This window comes from Littorina saxatilis, linkage group LG4, assembly GCF_037325665.1.
Source record: "Littorina saxatilis isolate snail1 linkage group LG4, US_GU_Lsax_2.0, whole genome shotgun sequence".
Lineage (NCBI taxonomy): Eukaryota > Metazoa > Mollusca > Gastropoda > Littorinimorpha > Littorinidae > Littorina > Littorina saxatilis.
Genome location: NC_090248.1, coordinates 4,170,327 through 4,191,310, shown reverse-complemented (window position 1 = coordinate 4,191,310; position 20,984 = coordinate 4,170,327). Strand labels below are relative to the sequence as shown.

Below are 20,984 nucleotides of genomic sequence, written 5' to 3'. Positions count from 1 at the left end.
AGTGCACTTACTTCCAAAGAACCCGGCAACGCAATCTGAGACATATGAAAACATTATGTGGACATTACAAATAAATGTACGACAGGATGTCTTTTTTTTGTTACTGAAAATTAAATGTTACGTCTGTTTACATTCTGAATGTGTTGCATTTTTATCTTGCTTTTACAATTGAACGATTTTTGTAAGGGAAGTGGCACAGCAGTTAGGCAAACTTCCTCGATCTGAGTAGTAGGAACAGTGTATTACTCACTGTTACAGTCTCCATTCTCACGTTGACAGGTACCCCCGGCACACTTGGGTGGACACATCTCACGACAGAAATAAGGGCCATATGCGCCTGCCGTGCACCCTGTAATGATGGATGAAAACATTTCAACAAGAAATGACGTCTCGAGTGTGAGTAAATGTATGTCAAATCTATGGAAATGATACATTTAAAACTGTAAACGATTATGTACGTTTGTGTAACCCGACGCATCCCCCCCACCCCCCCTCCCCACCCGCTCCCTTCGGCGCACACATACGGAGACACAGCGATATAGACATACAAACACACACACACACACGCGCACACACACACACACACACACACACACAGACACACACACACACACACACTTACACACACACACACATACACTTACACACACACACATACACACACACACACACACACACACGCACAGACGGACACACACGCACACGTAAAAAACGGAGGGGTAACACATACCCGTGCAGTAACCACTAGTCACGTTGCACCCTCCTGTACAGTTCGTGTCACATTCAGAAGAACAGTCCTTCCCAAAGAACCTCTCTCGGCAACCTGAAGAACATGAATGAACAACATTATGTATCGAATACATAAGCTTACAAAAAGATTCACAATCTACAAAACAACATCGGAGAAGAGAAAAAGAGAAAGGGCAAGAGAGAGAGAGAGAGAGAGAGAGAGAGAGAGAGAGAGAGAGAGAGAGAGAGAGAGAGAGAGAGAGAGAGAGAGAGAGAGAGAGAGAGAGAGAGAGAGAGAGAGAGAGAGAGAGAGAGAGAGAGAGAGAGAGAGAGAGAGAGAGAGAGAGCAATCTGTATTACTCTTGCAACATGGGCTCATTTTCTTTTCAAAGCTTCGCCATTGAACATGAAACCACACATAAGAATAAGCACTAACCTTAGCCAACTGCTAACTCTGAGGTAAGATACGATTGGATCGCTCGACTTACCTGTAAAAATGTAGGGAAAACTTACGTGTGCAGTGACCACTAGTCCTGTTGCACCCTCCTTCACATTTCGTGTCACAACGAGAAGAACAGTCAAGTCCATAGAATCCCTCCCGACACACTGAAAAGCATGATTGTATTACAAATACGTGCATTTTACCAAAGGTGTCATAACCTACGCTCTCGTTAGATTACAGATTTGAGTTACTCAGTCCAACGGCTTTCTGTCTAGAGGAACGCGCATCCACCAGCATAACGTATCACCACGAACGAATAATTATGAAGACTATGACACATGAGACTCTGAAGTTAATTTCAGGTATTAGTATAGTTATTTGAGATCACATTCGCAAAACTCATTGCATGTGTGTCTAAAACAGAACACAATGATTACCCATCGCACTTCTTACAAGTACACCACTCATCTGCTTAGTCACGTACCAAAACAACAAAACAAAACACAAAGCGAACAACTGGGTGCACAGTTTGGATAATTTTACCGACTGTGGTGCCACAGTGCAGCTTACCAAATATCTGAAATTCACACAGGTTCAGCATATGCTTGGTCGTTGTCAGGGTAAGACGCACCACCTGTCCGTACATGACTGAAGAACACGTCACTGAGTTGTTCCTGATGACGAAGCTCGGTATTGACGTCACACTGACACAGGTCTGACCGTCCACTGTGATGGTGAACGGGTACAAACGGATGTACCCTAAACAATAGTAGAACAACAATCATACACAGAGATGAATCAAGACTCTGAAAAAACAAACATACATATGGACAGAGTGAATCCTTTATACCTCCGTTACCACTGGTTGCACACCATATTCCAGGCTTGACACAGACGCCGTCCACACACGGGTCTTCCCGGACTCATGTTGTACCATGACAACGCACCTGCCTTTGCGACAATAGAGTTGGTGTATTCAAAAGGAGTGCTGTTGTTGTCTCATTTACCCTATGTTCCCTGTCCTTCGTGCGAACTCATTGCAAATAGTTTGAAACACAAAGGACGTATTTTGAACTGAAAAAGGAAGACAAAGAATGTAAATCGGTCCCGACAGAGCCAGTAAAAGGTTGAAGAGACAAGAAATCCCATGCAACAACCAATCAACAAACCATATGTTTATCTACTTTACTTAGCCAACCCAGGGGAGGGAGGTCGCCTTTCATGGAGGGGCGATACAACAAAAAACAGTCCAAATGTTTTCTATTTGACCTGTCTTGATATGGTGCTGCAAGAACCACGGGGACCATAATTACACCAGCAATACGCTTTTTCCCACTAATATAGCATGTTTCGAAAATGGCTGACGTGCAACTCACAATTGTCACGTGACCAGACGGTGATGTTGTAGACGGGGTAAACCCCGCCAAGGTCCACCTCCCACCAGTGGTTCGGTGTAAGTGGATAAGGAAGGTTATCACGCGCGTCCGTGTGAATACAGTTTATGCTGGTAAAGTCGCCACTGGTGTTGCCGTTAGCAGCGTTACTGCTCCATCCTTGCACAGAATACGTGCTGATCTGTGTGTACTTTTTCTCTCTGGCCACATTTACTGCACACAAAACAACAATTTCACACACACACACACACACACACACACACACACACACACACACACACACACACACACACACACACACACACACACACACACACACACACACACACATACACACACACGTTACAACGAGAACCTTTTTTTTCCAGTTCTGTATTGAGTACATAACATAACTGAACCTAGATACAAGCAATCATACAGGAAAAATGAGAGGGTCTAGTACATGCTCGTTACATTGTTAGGCCTAAAGAACAAAGGATTAGGATGGGTGAGAGGGAGGGCGAGGGAGGTTCTCAGTGACGAATAATGTCATGTCAAACAGTAGTACCATCTGAAAGAGTATCATCAACAGGCAAAGTAGAATCAAAACAACAGCAAAGCAGAGTTATACTCACCAACATTCGGGTTTGCTGTGACGATAGCACAACACAAAGACAATAATAACATGATATATTTGAGATACATGACGATCCTACTGCGTGTAACGAATATATAGAAAGTACGAGTAAGTGGTAACACTATCATGTAACAGGTCGGAACATTCGTTAAACAGCGTCCTTCCCTGTATTCCTCCCGCAAAATGAAAGCACTCTCGTCCCAGACCCCGCGTCTTCCTACGGGCCCGACTAGGACGTTAAAGGCAGGCATTATAGGACTATGCTATGAAAAGATCGTTCCAAAAAAACAGTTGTGCTTTTTCGTAGTGGCTTCTTGTCACAAAAGCAAAGTTTGACGCCGGCATTTCTACAACAGGGACTTTTGCAACGACATACAAGTCCCTCAACTCTGTATTTCTCGTTCAATGACACTATCAACAAAATGAAGCGGAAGGGGGGGGGGGGGGGTGGGGCGGGGGATGGGACGGGGGTTAATACTCTGTACATATTTAATTCTGCAAGACCTTAGCACATAGTGGTAGCTCGATCGTGTTTACAGAATACGGTTACAAACAAATCCTAGACTCTTACCTTGACTTGCTAGGGGAAATAGAAGGGTGAAGATATCGGGTTGTGGTAATAATAATAATAATAAAGTGTATTTATATTGCGCCTATCCCTTACATAAAACAAAAATATTTGGCTATAAGCGCTTTACAACATGTGAAGGGACTTGGTACAATCAAGTCTGACAAATACAATAACACAATATATAGCTATTCTGATGAACACGTGGGGGAATTCGGGGGCTGTGATTGGATGGTCTCTCCTCATCATCAAAGCATATTGCTGCCGAAGTCGGCCATTTTTCTCAATATCCAAAAGCATATTGAGAAAAATGGCCGACGCATGGTTCCGGTTTACACATCTGTACCACGCGGCGATGTTTCTATCGACAACAGCATACACTGACAACTTAAAAGGCTGTTTCAACAACTGTGTTGTGAAATCGAATGCACTTGGAGTCAGTTTTTCTTCCAAAGTCAGAAAGCGTGTAGCGGTGTGCATGTCTGCGCGAACATGATGCGCGTAAGAAGTTTGTCTGCTATTAAAACCTGAGATCAACGCATCGACGCAAAAACTGTCATTTTGTAAGTTTGGAACAACAAATCAAGGTCATAACAGCTATATAATCTCTATTATGTTTTCAGCGTAGCAATAGGGTCCGATATAGCTATTCTGATGAACACGTGGGGGAATTCGGGGGCTGTGATTGGATGGTCTCTCCTCATCATCAAAGCATATTGCTGCCGAAGTCGGCCATTTTTCTCAATATCCAAAAGCATATTGAGAAAAATGGCCGACGCATGGTTCCGGTTTACACATCTGTACCACGCGGCGATGTTTCTATCGACAACAGCATACACTGACAACTTAAAAAGCTGTTTCAACAACTGTGTTGTGAAATCGAATGCACTTGGAGTCAGTTTTTCTTCCAAAGTCAGAAAGCGTGTAGCGGTGTGCATGTCTGCGCGAACATGATGCGCGTAAGAAGTTTGTCTGCTATCAAAACCTGAGATCAACGCATCGACGCAAAAACTGTCATTTTGTAAGTTTGGAACAACAAATCAAGGTCATAACAGCTATATAATCGCTATTATGTTTTCAGCGTAGCAATAGGGTCCGATATTTAGACTCGAACAAGTATAATGCGACTCGTCTTCGACTCGTCGCATTATACTTGTCTCGTCTAAATATCGGACCCTATTGCTACGCTGAAAACACAATAGCTGTTAATACAGTCGGTCTCTTAGGTAAAACTGGGAAAAGCAGCTTCGACATTTAAACACTGCTACTAGAACACTGGTAGCTATACTTGATGAATCAAAGCACCGAACTGAATGTTACTTCATCTCGATCCAATACCTAAAGCTAACATTCTTCCCACGTACACGATCATGTATATTGCTAAGTATCAAACTTTGTACGGAATGCGTATATGTTCACGTGAACATATATATACCAAACACTAGCAATGCTACACACTGTGCAAAGTGGGAACTAATAAGATTATCGGGATACACCAGTATCAATTACAATATTACTTCAACAACAAGTAAGATGCTAAGCTTTGAAATGTTTCCGACTTGAACGATGCCCGTAGCACATACTCGCTTTAACGAGAACAAATGCATTTTAAGCGACGTACCGCGTTCATTCCATAGGTGAAAGGTGTCTATGTCTCTGTCTCTCGGTCTGAGCTGTCGGTCTGTCTGTCTGTCTGTTTCTCTCTCTCTCTCTCTCTCTCTCTCTCTCTCTCTCTCTCTCTCTCTCTCTCTGTGTCTCTCTCTCTGTGTGTCTCTCTCTTTTTCTCTCTCACTCTCTCTCTCTATCTACCTATCTCTGTCTCTCTCTCTCCCTCTCTCTCTCTATCTCTCCCTCTCTCTCTCTCTCTCTCTCTCTCTCTCTCTCTCTCTCTCTCTCTCTCTCTCTCTCTCTCTCTCTCTCTCTCTCTCTCTCTCTCTTTCTCTGTAATCATGTCTTTAATGTCACTTTTGGGGTAAATATTTTGTTTGTTGCGCATTGACCCTGATATTTCAAGAGAACAAGCAGCTACAAGAGGAAGAAGGTAAAACAGGATTGATACTACGCCGCACACCCACATCGCAAAACACATTCGCATATGAATTTGTTCATATCAAATTTTGTCGATTCCTTCTTGGAGTTCATAGAAAAGCTATGTGGATACCTGTACTGGGGGAATTAGGAAGGTTCCCTTTAGGATTAAAAATGTTATCACAAACAATAGCATTCTGGGCGCATATTCTAGACTCCAAACAAGATTCGTATATACATCAATTATATGACTCAATGTTGCTCCATCCGACAGAAACGCCATGGCTACAATTTGTTAGACAATCTCTTTGTAACTTAGGTTTTAGTCACGTTTGGCATAACCAATCTACATTAAATGTACACAAATTAAAGTTTGCCATTGACAAAAAACAACAAGAGGAATATATAAGATACTGGACAAAAGAAAAATCAGATACATATTCCAGACTTAAGTTTTATTCTATGATCAGTAAATCTTACGAAATGCAGTCATACTTAATACAAATTAAGAATAATAAACACAGAAAGATGTTAAGCAGATTAAGGACTAGCACACATTGTCTAAAAATTGAAAGTGGAAGACATCAGAATATCCCTAAAGAAAATCGTCTTTGTATTGAATGCAATGTCATAGAAGATGAAATACATTTTCTAGATAAATGCAATAAATATGTTAAATTAAGGGATGAATTTAAAGAAGATGCTTCACATATCAATATGAAATATGCTAACAAAAATCCAAGTAACTTATTTTTAGAAGACGAAGTTCAAGTTCGTCTTGGCAAATTTGTTACGGATTGTTTTAGCATTGTATAATGCATTATTATTATTTGTTGTTTGTTGTGTCAATAACTTTACTGGTTCATGACAATAAACATTATTCTATTCTATTCTATTCTATTCTATTCGCATACACACTCCACCACCACCACCACCCCACCCCCTTCAAAACCCAACTAAGTTCTAACTCCAACACCCTCTATCCATAAACATCCGACGCACCAATCGGAAGAACCCCGTCCGTGCCACTCCCCCCCCCCCCCCCTCCCCACACACACATAAATAAGCACACAGAGAAAAGGACATTAGAGGTTTAGTGAATGCAGATACGCCACTGACACTCTGACTGTCGTTATAGCATTGATGTGATTGAAAGCAGCACACAGCAAACAACTAGGATTTATTTTGCAAATAAAACTCGATACAACGTACCCCAACCCCTCCCCCACCCCACCGTCTATACTACCCCCTCTCTCTCTCTTCTTCTACCAGCCTTCAAAATAAAATATTTTCCTTCCGGGTTGTGTATAGCAGGTATAGTCACGTCTGCACGGTTTCCTCCATTCAATGTCTATAGAATCAATGCAGTTACTTTGAATACAAATATTCACAATTTGATATCATTCAAAGCGTTTGATAGCATACACACCCTTGCACCATTTAGCTTCCTTTTTAACTCTGGACAATGCCTTTCTCCTTGCGTAAAGTCGTTCCTCAAATAGTCATACTGACACTCACATTATTGACTTTCTGATCTTGTCTATTTTGACAAGGTTTTGATATTCTTATATTCCGCTTTTCTTGTACGTGGTAAGTGACAGAATAACTCCACGTTTTCACACAAACATGTACATAATTTGGTCACGTTTTATACCACTGCCACTTCCCGGACAATGTTCTGTATATGATAACATGAAAACATTTTCTTCATATCTTGTATACACTCTGCAAACAAATGATTGCACCCATTTTCGTACCCCAACTAAAACATCCATTCCCGGTCCTCCAATTGGCTATTTGGCACACTTTTCGTTGTAGGTGTCACATGACCACCGCCAAAGTTAGGTTACCCCTGCTGACAGAGTTATTTTCGAAAATCGTCTATTGGGAAACTATTGAATGACATATCAATCAGTCAATCATGGAACCTAAGACAGGATTATTAATATCTTTGTTTTGTTTGATTCAACTACCTTGTTTCAAATGATTTATTTACCTTGATTTAATTGATTCGCTCATCTTGTTTAGGAAGCAATATGTGTGCAATATAATGTCAATGTGAGTCATGTAATCCAGCAAGGGACAATCTATGAAACACCGTAATAATCTGCACAGATGAACACACCACAAGAAATTAAAACACACTAACTTCTTTTTCAGGAATGGGTCATTCTTAGAATACTGTCCCAAAGGGGAGTGACCTATTTGAAGTAAGAAATACAGCCATCTTTTTTAGCTGACGAAGACAATCGTCGAAACCAGTCTTGTGTTTTAGTTTATTGTCCGTGTTTCTGGTACTGGGGAGAACATTTTCAGTGTTATCTTGTCATCCGTTTTCATCAATTCAATACTATGCTGCAATGGTTGTGTGTATAAAACAATGTAGCTATTTCGTGTCATACTGTGTTTTAATGTTTCCTCTTGTCTACTTGTTTGCCATTTAAGTTTTCTGAAAATCAGCTACTTAAAAGCAGACATTTTCACACCGTATAACCGGTTGATACGAAGAAACTACCCACGCTCCGGTTTAATCCATTTCAGCTCTCACGCGGCGGCAAAGCGAGGTGAGTTGCTCCACAAATTGCATCATAACTTTCACAAAAAGACATTTTATCGTATTATTGTTGTTTGCACTTTAGCATAAGAAGTATGCGTACCATATTCCAGAATTATTTTATTATTTAAATGCACTTGTAAAAGGGGAGCAGAGAATATTGACACATTTCAAGCGTTCTGCGCCAAAATGTTGACTTTTCATTGTTATTATGGAATATTTAATGCAAGTAAAAGATTATAGTCAACGGGAAAGTCAAGATTAATCAATTCTTGAAACATGAGTGTACTTTTTGGTCTTTGAAAAGTTGCAATTCGATTACATGTCAAGAAATCGCGTAGCAACCCTACAAATTGCCGGTTGATACTCTCACGCTCGGTAGGGTGAGACTCTCACGAAAAAATTTTATTCTCTGGTTGAGACTCTCACGAATGATTTTTGCTTTATTTGAGCAAAAACAACAACAATTTACTCGTTTATGCAGGCAATCTTTGTTTGTCCGGTATTTTGCCACTGATTCCTGTTCTATCCCCCCCACACACACACACACATATATACATGACCCCTCTCCCCATCATAGAGTTGTTATGTTCCCTTTTCCCCTGTTGTAGTTTCGGCAAAATCGGGGTGTACCGCCTCTTTACAGACAGTATGAGCTGTCATTCATACCCTAATACACCCTTGATAATGTAAATGTTCGAGAAAACCCACACTGTTGCAGATCCTCTGTTATTGGGGAAAACAAGGATCATAGTGATTTTCTTGACATGATTCACTTGAATTTCTGCTTGTTCATGATCAAAAACTATACTTAACTACATTTCTAACTTTCCCGTTGACTATAATCTTTTACTAGCATTAAATATTCCATAATAACAATGACAAGTCGCGTAAGGCGAAAATACAATATTTAGTCAAGTAGCTGTCGAACTCACAGAATGAAACTGAACGCAATGCCATTTTTCAGCAAGACCGTATACTCGTAGCATCGTCAGTCCACCGCTCATGGCAAAGGCAGTGAAATTGACAAGAAGAGCGGGGTAGTAGTTGCGCTAAGAAGGATAGCACGCTTTTCTGTACCTCTCTTTGTTTTAAATTTCTGAGCGTGTTTTTAATCCAAACATATCATATCTATATGTTTTTGGAATCAGGAACCGACAAGAAATAAGATGAAAGTGTTTTTAAATTGATTTGGACAATTTAATTTTGATAATAATTTTTATATATTTAATTTTCAGAGCTTGTTTTTAATCCGAATATAACATATTTATATGTTTTTGGAATCAGCAAATGATGGAGAATAAGATAAACGTAAATTTGGATCGTTTTATACATTTTTATTTTTTTTTACAATTTTCAGATTTTTAATGACCAAAGTCATTAATTAATTTTTAAGCCACCAAGCTGAAATGCAATACCGAAGTCCGGGCTTTGTCGAAGATTACTTGACCAAAATGTCAACCAATTTGGTTGAAAAATGAGGGCGTGACAGTGCCGCCTCAACTTTCACAAAAAGCCGGATATGACGTCATCAAAGACATTTATCAAAAAAATGAAAAAAACGTTCGGGGATTTCATACCCAGGAACTCTCATGTCAAATTTCATAAAGATCGGTCCAGTAGTTTAGTCTGAATCGCTCTACACACACACAGACACACACACGCACGCACATACACCACGACCCTCGTTTCGATTCCCCCTCGATGTTAAAATATTTAGTCAAAACTTGACTAAATATAAAAAGTCAACATTTTGGCGCGGAACGCTTGAAATGTGTCAATATTCTCTGCTCCCCGTTTACAAGTGCATTTAAATAATTAAATAATTCTGGAATATGGTACGCATACTTCTTATGCTAAAGTGCAAACAACAATAAGTAGAGGTTACATGCCGAGTCTCAGTGATTATTAAAAATAATGGTCGAAGTTGGCGGATCATGAAAAATGCGAGCTTCAGCGAGCTTTTTCATGACCGCGAACTGAGACCATTATTTTTAATAATCACTGAGACGAGGTGTGTAACCTCTTTATTCCTCCTTTCTTCAGTTATTCAAAGAAAACAGGAGTTTTTGTGCGAAAGTTTGATCGAATCCGAATCACTCAACCAGTCAACCTGCGCAGGCGATCGATTAATGCGCGGTTGTATAGTTCCGTGCAAATCATTCCATTCTGTTAACACTTCTTGTCAGTTTCCCTGTTTTAGACTAAAATCAAGTACACAGATATGCTGTTATTCTGCTGTGGCGGTAAAGGAAGATATTGTGTGTTCTGTTTATGTTTTAGTATCGCATAGGATAATGTTCTTTCGTCAAATGGGACTAGCAGACGAACTTTTGCACCCGTGTTCCAACGTTAATTACTGTATGAAGTTCAGTTTTCTGGGGAAAATAGTGTATGAAACCGCTTTATGTTGTTTAAATTGATGAGATGTGTGCATTTGGTTGCGTGTGATCTGTTTATAAAATGAAATATTGTTGAAAACTGACCGTCGGATTGCAGTCAGTGTTGTCGAAGAAACTGCGTTAAAAGAAGGGGAACTACTCTTGTCGCTAGAGTATGAGTTACTTGCCTTGGGAATTTGCTTGTGATGAACGGTTTGTGCACGGCAGATCTAGGTTCAGAAAACAACCTAACTAATGGATTTTATATGGAGATTCATGTGTTCAGGCCTGTAGTTGTTAATTTAAATGCGGTATGTTTGTATTGTTTGCTCCAGAGATGTATATTTCGTACGTATAGAGCGTTCGGAACTTTTCAGTCGCAAAAGTAGTACCAAAACAGAACAGCTTCTCAACCCATTGCACTATCGAGGATTCAGGCTGTTGCTGGCTCGTTATTTGTTTGGTTGCTGGGTCATTATCGAAAAATAACTAGCTCTACAAGTTTACAGAGGTAAAGAAGCAGAGGGGGGAATAATACGATAAAATGTCTTTTTGTGAAAGTTATGATGCAATTTGTGGAGCAACTCACCTCGCTCTGCCGCCGCGTGAGAGCTGAAATGGATTAAACCGGAGCGTGGGTAGTTTCTTCGTATCAACCGGTTATACGGTGTGATTTTGTATACATGTGAAAAAGAGTTGATGCACATGTTTATGCAGACTTTATCCGTTGAGTGTTGAGAAGTTTGACCGGGTCCACAATGCTGTTCGGTCGAGGCATCGTGTCAAGGAAGTACCTGACACAGAAAACCATTCCCATGCCCTTTATGACAATGTGTGGTAACTTCCTTGCAGGGACACGTTATTTGTACACATGGCTGTGATACTAACCCAGTTTGGGTTACCAAAACACATGGGTGGGTTTGTTTTTCAGTAATTTAGAAAATCACAAATATTTTAAACGCTTTCAACACACCCAATTTTGACACATTTCAAAAACATATCATTAAATATCTGATGCACTTACATTAAATTGGTTTGCTTTTGTGAAATATTTGATTCTTAAATGTTTCTAATTAACATAACATGTACGAGGGTAAATTTAACACATAATCCAAATATTTTCAAAGAAATTGGTATATTATTGGTTTTCGGAAAAAGTTTTGCTCTTTGACACACCAACACACTTTTGGGTGGGGTTGGAAACACACTTCCAGGTAGAAAACGGTTCATGGGAAACAACTCATCCTTTCTGGCCTATTTAGCAAACTGGCAGTGGAAACGATTGCCTCCCTTTACCTGTCTCTGGTGTCTGTGAATTTTTTTTAATACATTTTTCTTCCTACCGCCAGTATACAGGTGCTATGTCGAAAATACCTGAACGTAATGTTATCCTGTCATGACCGTGAAATCAAACAAGCCGTCATATAACAGTATAAGTTGTTGCTTATTGAGCGCATGACGTGCAGTTTTGTTTTTCGTGTCTTTCGACCTCTTACAATGTCAACACCAATACAAGGAAAGCTGAAACGTTTCTTCCAACTATTTGTCATGTATAGTTTCATCGCACACTTGTCTTGTACATACCAAGTGTTGAACCATATTCTTTGAACTTTTTTTTTCAAAGTCATGTCATGCTTTTGGGTCATGACTCTGAGAATGACCCAACTACATGTTTCATTTTGTGTGGGGGAAAATAACGTACATTGTCCCAGACAAAACGTTCAGAAGTAAACTGCCAAGTTACGCACTCAAACAAAGGCAGATTATACACCAGACGTATGTGAGAAGGAACTCTTTATTTCCCTTGAGCAGGTTACATGCAATGTAAACAGTAAGCAGAAAATGGCATGCACACATAACCTTGAAAGAACAGTCATTATCACATTTACCATATCCATCATTATCTTAAAATGCCTCTTACTTCCACATTCTTATTTTCGATGCAATGATAATGTGTGAGTATAAATCACACATGTACTCTTTGCAAAACTTCATACTATCTTGCTAATCCGCACTTATCTACCCATATATATCATCTCTCACCGAAATACATTCCTTGACTATTCCCGCGCTCACAGCGGAAAAGGCCTAGCTTGATGATGACGCCTGAGTTTGGGGTGAGGGGGGGGGGGGGGGGGGGGTGGAAGTTCAAATCATGGTTTAGACTCTTTTGACACACAAGCACGTACACTTGTAAATGTTTTGGTCCATTTGGAAAGAAATAAGAGAACTAAAGGGTGACGTGTTTGCTTCACATGTGTCAATTCGTTATCTGTAGCGTTGTTCTACATCTCTCTGAGAACAACAAAGTGAAAAGGGTAAACGGCTGCGCCCAGGGAACCGACGGCGTTAAACCCCACGTTGTCAAATTCAACGCAGGGAAAGTGTTTCTGTCTTTTGAGAAAAAAAATCATAATATTTTCCCATGTGAACATAAAGGTGGTTTTTTCCATCGTCCTATCAGATATATCGGACAGCAGCCGATCACTGCAACAGTATTGACCATGAAGCTTGGTAGCTATGCTTGGACCTCATTTGGTCACTGCCTCCCACTCCCCCCTCCCTCCACCCTTCCTCCCGCAGACGTCATCAAGCATGGAAACATAATTTAAGCTCGGTTGTGTTCTCAAGACTGTCACCTCATAGTTATTTCTCAGAGCACATTACAACTTCTGTTGGCCATCGAAATGTAAAATCGTGTAATTCAAACATGATTTAAGAAGTTTCACGTTTTTATGATGAAATTGGTATCTATAATCACTTCAACAACACCAACACCACCAACAACAACACCAACAAACACACACACACATTTACATTGTTTTTCTAAAGCTAATAATTATTATTATGATACATTTAAATAAATGTTATAGGTACTAAAAGACGGGCGCAGTGGCATGGTGGTAAGACGTCGGCCTCCAAATCGGGAGGTCGTGAGTTCGAATCACGGTCGCTGCCGCCTGGTGGGTTAAGAGTGGATATTTTTCCGATCTCCCAGGTCAACGTATGTGCAGGCCTGCTAGTGACTTAATCCCCTTCGTGTGTACACACAAGCACAAGACCAAATGCGCACGGAAAAGATCCTGTAACCCATGTCAGACTTCGGTGGGTTATAGAAACACGAAAATACCCAACATGCCTCCCCCGAAATCGGCGAATGCTGCCTAAATGGCGGGGTAAAAACGGTCATACACGTAACACTCCACTCGTACTGAAAACATGAGTGAACGAGGGAGTCTAAGCCCATGAACGAAGAAGAAGAAGAATAATAGGTACGAAGAATCAACTAACTAGTTGTTTGGATTTCAGAACATCCATTTCTACAATTAAAACATAAAAGAAGAATCGACAAATGTATGTACAAATATTGAATATTCGCTACAGAAAGGACACAAATCACAGACCCCTCGTGTATATACTGTATATACAATTTTTAGGTGTATGTTAAATTAATTAGCATTAAACGAAAAGAAAAAAAAAACCTACGAAAAAAACCCAGTTGAACACATGTATTTGGTTTAATGGGATGGAATCAAATACACTTACTGTACAGCAGATCATATTGACATTGATAAGTGTATTTCAAACATAACAAGGGTAAAGTTACAACTTTGTTTTGCGTATAAAGGTTTGAGTGCTCATTACAAAATACAGTATTAACACGTTAACAACGTACGCATCCCTAATCCAGTGAAAACGTCTCATGTAACGATATGCCATATGCACCCTCTCCCCAGCCTGCGCACACGACTAAACGGTAGCTGTATCAAACACAAGGTAGCAAGCTAATCGTTATCAATAAATCACATGCTGTTGTCCGGCTGCGCTCTTGGTGTTATGCAAAGGCAATGTTTACATAGTCATCATTGGCTGGCGATTTGGTGACACCAGAAGAGTGTGGCGTTATTTGCGCGTATGGTTGCCTGTCTGCATCATTGTTAAAGTAAATGTGGCATTTGTCATAGTCATTCTTCACTGTGTGCATCTCGTGTGTGCATGCTGTGTCCGAGATCTCGTATATCGCGTCATCTTCTTGGATGGGTGACGAAGGGGGATGGTTGACTGAACTCGCTGTTGCCTTGTTCCCTTGACTGCTTCCACGTTCTGTAAACGTCAGCAAGGTCACGTGTCATAATTAAATACAACAGCAATGTGAACAAGTGGTTAAGACAAGTAAGCTACACTTTCTGATCATATCATGTGAACGTTACAATGGTTATTTTCGTAATCAAAATAATATAGTTTACACGATTAAATTGATCACTTGTGAAAAAGTTACAAGCAGTAAGACAGGTAGACACATTGCCAGACATACAAGCAGTTAGACAGGTAGACACATTGCCAGATATACAAGCAGTTAGACAGGTAGACACATTGCCAGACATACAAGCAGTAAGACAGGTAGACACATTGCCAGACATACAAGCAGTAAGACAGGTAGACACATTGCCAGACATACAAGCAGTAAGACAGGTAGACACATTGCCAGACATACAAGCAGTAAGACAGGTAGACACATTGCCAGACATACAAGCAGTAAGACAGGTAGACACATTGACAGACATACAAGCAGTAAGACAGGTAGACACATTGACAGACATACAAGCAGTAAGACAGGTAGACATATTGCCAGACATACAAGCAGTAAGACAGGTAGACACATTGACAGACATACAAGCAGTAAGACAGGTAGACACATTGCCAGACATACAAGCAGTAAGACAGGTAGACACATTGCCAGACATACAAGCAGTAAGACAGGTAGACACATTGCCAGACATACAAGCAGTTAGACAGGTAGACACATTGCCAGACATACAAGCAGTTAGACAGGTAGACACATTGCCAGACATACAAGCAGTAAGACAGGTAGACACATTGACAGACATACAAGCAGTTAGACAGGTAGACTCATTTACAAAAAACCTTTATTAACAGAGATAATGATTATTTTAATGTACTGTAAAGAACACAATAATATACATGTACTACCATAAACAAAGTAACCCAGTGGTTTACGCCAAAAACTAATATAATAGCAAAGAGCTGATAGGTTTGGTGTTTTGTTAAGGTAAATCAAATGCATTTCTCTTAACCTCAATGTTAGATTCTGCGTTCAGAGGCAACACGGAATACATATTTACCTCTAACGGTGGCCCTTTTACCGCGTTCTGCTGCGGGTCCTCCTCTAGAGCGGCGATACCAGCTGGAACAGAATGTGGCCAAGCAATTCTTTAACTAAATGAGTGAGTGGTATACAATTGTGTCACACGTCTTCATCGTTTTCTAACTGAGCAAACAAAGCGTACTCGTCGGGAAGAAAAAAAGGGGCAGGGGTATCCACAGTGTGTATACAAATGTATCCTTAGCGGATTATGACATTATTCAGTTATTCTCCAGAAAAGCCAAAATGCTGGAGAAAAACTGTCTTTTCTGCAGCATTTCTGGATAATGTCATCTTTCGCCGATGCAGCGTTTTTTTCTGCAGCAAAACATGTTACTGCAGTGAAATTGAAATCAAGAATGCTGCAGTAAAACGGTGCTGTTGTTTTACTGCAGAAAACCTGTTTACACTTTTTCTGCAGCATTTTGTACTGGCTCTTGGCGGATTATGACATTATTCAGTTATTCTGCAGAAAAACCGAAATGCTGGAGAAAAACTGTCTTTTCTGCAGCATTTCTGCATAATGTCATCTTTCGCGAGAGCAACGTTTTTTTCTGCAGTAAAACAGTTTTACTGCAGTAAAATTGAAATCAAGAATGCTGCAGTAAAACGGTGATGTTGTTTTACTGCAGAAAAACTGTTTACACTTTTTCTTCAGCATTTTGGCATTATTCAGTTATTCTGCAGAAAAAACAGAAATGCTGGAGAAAAACTGTCTTTTCTGCAGCATTTCTGCATAATGTCATCTTTTGCCGAAGCAACGGGTTTTTCTGGAGCAAAACATTTTTCTGCAGTAAAACTGAAATCAAGAATGCTGCAGTAAAACGGTGCTGTTGTTTTACTGCAGAAAACCTGTTTACACTTTTTCTGCAGAATTTTGTCCTGGCTCATTATAATGTTGGAGCACGCGAGCCCCCCTCTGCCGAGAGATGGACTCATCCAGAATTACCAATAGTTGTGCTACACGCCTTCTGATTGGTATACTATCCCAGGGGGCGACGAATACAAACACTACTTTACAAGGTCGTTCGTTTTTCTCCAGAAAAACTGTGACAGACTATTCTGCAGTAAAACAACATCACCGTTTTACTGCAGCATTCTTGATTTCAATTTTACTGCAGTAAAACTGTTTTACTGCAGAAAAAAATGTTGCTCTCGCGAAATATGACATTATGCAGAAATGCTGCAGAAAAGAACGGTTTTTCTCCAGCATTTCTGTTTTTCTGCAGAATAACTGAATAAAGTCACCATCCGCCAAGGATACAAAGGCTACTACTTGTTGACAAGGGCTTTGCATGAATCTTGGTTTCGTTTACATATAGCAGATGAAAGTAGTGAAAGAAACAACAGAAAATCAGTAGATACTTTTCTCAGAGATTATAAACATCCCAAGCATAGCAACAGAGTGATCCATTCCTTCACGTATACCCTTAAGCAATGATCAGCTCAGCCTCAGGGAGACTATAGAGAGCAGTGTGTGTGTGGGATCTCACCAAACAGCAGCGACAACACCAATGGCAACAGCAGCGCCGATGACAGAACCAACTACGGGGACGACCACGCTGTCTTTGTCAGTGTCCTGGTTCGCTGTACAGCAAGTTAGAACAAACACACTGGTTGACATAGCAACTCTAAAAATAGTGGGTTATATAACTGACCTTTCTTGACATAACCACTCATGCACCTCTCATGTTCAAAATATTAAAATGTGTTTTGTGCTCTGGATGCTTCGAACGCTGTTTTGTAATGTAAGCAAGATAAAGATGTGTTCGTTGTTGCTATTGTCATACACTTACACTTTCCTTTTGTTGCGTTTCATCTAGTTAAGTTTGATTGCATTTTTTGTTTGCATGCCGCTCAGGGAAATTTTATGTCAGGCCATGTTCACTAACACCTGTTATATTGCACGGATCGAATAACACTATCTCTCTCTCTCTCTCTCTCTCTCTCTCTCTCTCTCTCTCTCTCTCTCTCTCTCTCTCTCTCTCTCTCTCTCTCTCTCTCTCTCTCTCTCTCTCTCTCTCTCTCTCTCTCTCTCTCTCTCTCTCTCTCTCTCTCTCTCTCTCTCTCTCTCTCTCTTTCTCTCTCTCTAGTTTCAAAGATCCAAAACTATTTCGACAATGCCGTTGTGTTACTGTGTCTTTGCGTGTGCTGTCTGGATCATTGCTTACGTTTGCTACACAGCGGAGGGTAAAATCCGGGCGCACAGAGAGGACAGTGTCCAGTGACAAGGTTACACTGTTGATGGTTCTGACACTGACCACAGGACAGAGAGCAGCGGGACGGACCGTACTGGCCACCGTCACACGCTGAAAATCATCATCAATTGCATGACAATAGGCGGCCAAAGAGTGTTCAGTGGACTATAGATATGTGTGTGTGTGCATGTGTGTATGAATGTGTGTGTGTGTGTGTGTGTGTTTGTGTATGTGTTTGTGTGCGTGTGTGTATGTGTATGTGTTTGTGTATGTGTTTGTGTGCGTGTGTGTATGTGTATGTGTGTGTGTGTGTGTATGTGTGTGTGTGTGTGTGTGGACATATGGGTAACAAGATTAATACATCAAGGGACAGAATGGACAACCGTGCGTTTAGACTAATATCATGCAGTGTTTTTATTCACCAAGGTTTGAACCCAAAGCAACACACGAATATACAACATCGTACACCATAGCGAATAATAAATAACATACCTTGATTGCATGTGTCTCCTTTTGTCCCAGGTGGACACTCGTCACACTGACCGGTGGTCTTGTCACACGGTGTGTTGTTGTCACATGTCCCTGGACACTGGATGCAGGAAGAGGCAGTCTGCTTGTAGTACCTGTCCTCGCACTCTGCGAATAACGTCGAAATGCTTTTGTTTGGTATCTGCTTGTGGACATGGAACCATGTAGAGTTCTCGTTTTAACAATGGCAAGTTATTTGTTGTGGTTCCTGATATGATTGTTGTTATGCTAAAGCTTTGTGCGCAAGTAGCCTACAACATTGTGAGACGCATGAAACGATCATAATATGATGTTACAAGTTTACCTGGTTGGGAAGTTAGCATTATATTTCTTTTCTCTTGCAAGTGTAGCAAATAAGGCACTCTCTGATTAAATAGTTAATTAGTGTACACTTATTTACACACACATTGTCGCTGGTTTTATGCATGTTCCTAAACTCGTATGACACATATCCTCAAATATGAGTGCTTTGAAACACGTCTTGCAATAGTGTACAGTTCAGACGTGTCTGCATGATTGCCATAAATATTCTGCAAGGGATACTGCTTTTGATTTGACCTCACCTGTACATCCAGGCAACACCAGGTGGCTATTACGGGTACATGCCTCACATGTCCCAGAGGTCTGGTCACAGCGTGCACAGCCTGATGAACATTGCATGTTGCACAGATTGCCGTACCATCCTTCACGACAGGCTGAAACAATGGACAGCTGTTAGTTCTACCCCACCAACTCCTCTGCCTTGATGGCCACTCGACTGAAATCATGAATTGGTATGTATACATTGGCAAGCATGGTACTAACATCGTCGCTGCTAACGCCAAAATACAGTGCGTCCAACCTGCACTGCCCACATGTTCAGGCAACAGTCATGACCAAGAAGTCATACACGTGCAGAATTCAGCAGATGCACATGTATAACCACTAGGTATATAGTAAAATAAGTATCCTTCAACTGTCCGTGACAGCGACTCCACCATGTTGCAACTCATTGACAAAGATCAACAGGCGAGCCTTTACTGGTATTAACATTAGGTGTGTGTAGAGCCTGAGCCCTTAGTGGCTAAACTCAACAGACAAGAAAAAACAAAATGGATAGGCACACACTCTCCAAAATACACAACATAACACGCTTATACAACACTACCAACAACATCAGAGAGGGAGAGAGAGAGAGAGAGAGAGAGAGAGAGAGAGAGAGAGAGAGAGAGAGAGAGAGAGAGAGAGAGAGAGAGAGAGAGAGAGAGAGAGAGAGAGAGAGAGAGAGAGAGAGACAGACAGAGAGACAGGGAGAGAGAGAGAGAGAGAGAGAGAGAGAGAGAGAGAGAGAGAAAACAGACAGAGAGACAGACAGAAAAAGAGAGACAGAGAGAGACAAAGAGAGAGAAAGAGAGACAGAGAGAGACACAGAGGGACAGACAGACAGACATACATACAGACAGAGAGACAAACAGACAAACAGACAGACAGACAGAGAGAGAGAGAAGGAAACAGACAGATACGTTTTACCTGTACAGGCTGGGGTCATAAAATGACCGCTGCAAGCTGTACACGTCCCGCCCTGGCTACACTGTGTACACCGGGAACTCAGGGATGAGCATGGTGACGTGCACTGGTCTCCGTGATAGCCTGGCTGGCAACCTGTCAAAAGAAACACAATTATGGGAATTTCGGTATTTGGTCCACTTCGTGTCCTTTGGGAATAACCTCAAACACGTTCGCCAGATTCACGCTGCCCATGTTTACATGTTGTCTAGTTTTGACTGAATGTGACCCGTTCTCACACAATGATAGATAGCTGCCGGCCAGCTGCTCAGCGAACATAATAAGGTGGTGAGGGTCAATATGGTTGAATATAGCTATTCTGATGAACACGTGAGGGATTTCGGGGGCTGTGATTGGATGGTCTCTTCCGATCATCAAAGCAGAATGCTACGGAAGTCGGCCATTTTTCTCAATATCCAAAAGCATATTGTCAATAACAAAGACGCATGGTTCCGGTTTACCCATCTGTAGCACGCGGCGATGTTTCTTTCGACAACATCATACACTTGAAATTCTTCTCGGGAATGTTTTTCAGCTTTACAAATGTGATAGCATACCCTTTTCTGCTAACTTCCCGATGAAACAGGACTAAACCAATTATTTTTTCTGTCACTAAACACCACAAAATGCCCAAAGTCGAAAGATGTAGTACAAACAGGGGAGTAAAACGGAACAGCCGTTTTTGTGTGCCTGTGTGAGCTCAGCCGTTGCCGACTGCTGCCGTCTGCTCGCGTTGTACGGATTAGCTGTTCTCTTCTCCTCCCCTCGTTGCATCCTAGTTCTTCAGTTTTTTTCTAGTTTTCCGTTGATGTTGTGTTTTGGTCTTCTTCATAAGTA

At 41.0% G+C, this 20,984-nt stretch overlaps 1 protein-coding gene across 1 annotated transcript in view; it reads right to left on the bottom strand.

Annotated features, from left to right (window-relative positions):
* Positions 1 to 20,984, bottom strand: part of LOC138963806 (uncharacterized) — a 65,684-nt gene that overhangs the window by 24,355 nt on the left and 20,345 nt on the right. Inside the window, exons 7-17 of the mRNA XM_070335659.1 lie at positions 20,112 to 20,243; positions 19,166 to 19,297; positions 18,567 to 18,710; positions 18,048 to 18,185; positions 17,370 to 17,463; positions 15,857 to 15,918; positions 14,550 to 14,816; positions 1,742 to 1,930; positions 1,243 to 1,335; positions 731 to 823; positions 251 to 349 (exon numbers count right to left, since the gene is read on the bottom strand). Coding sequence (XP_070191760.1) covers positions 251 to 349; positions 731 to 823; positions 1,243 to 1,335; positions 1,742 to 1,930; positions 14,550 to 14,816; positions 15,857 to 15,918; positions 17,370 to 17,463; positions 18,048 to 18,185; positions 18,567 to 18,710; positions 19,166 to 19,297; positions 20,112 to 20,243 — 1,443 coding nt within the window. The remainder of the gene's footprint in view (positions 1 to 250; positions 350 to 730; positions 824 to 1,242; positions 1,336 to 1,741; positions 1,931 to 14,549; positions 14,817 to 15,856; positions 15,919 to 17,369; positions 17,464 to 18,047; positions 18,186 to 18,566; positions 18,711 to 19,165; positions 19,298 to 20,111; positions 20,244 to 20,984) is intronic.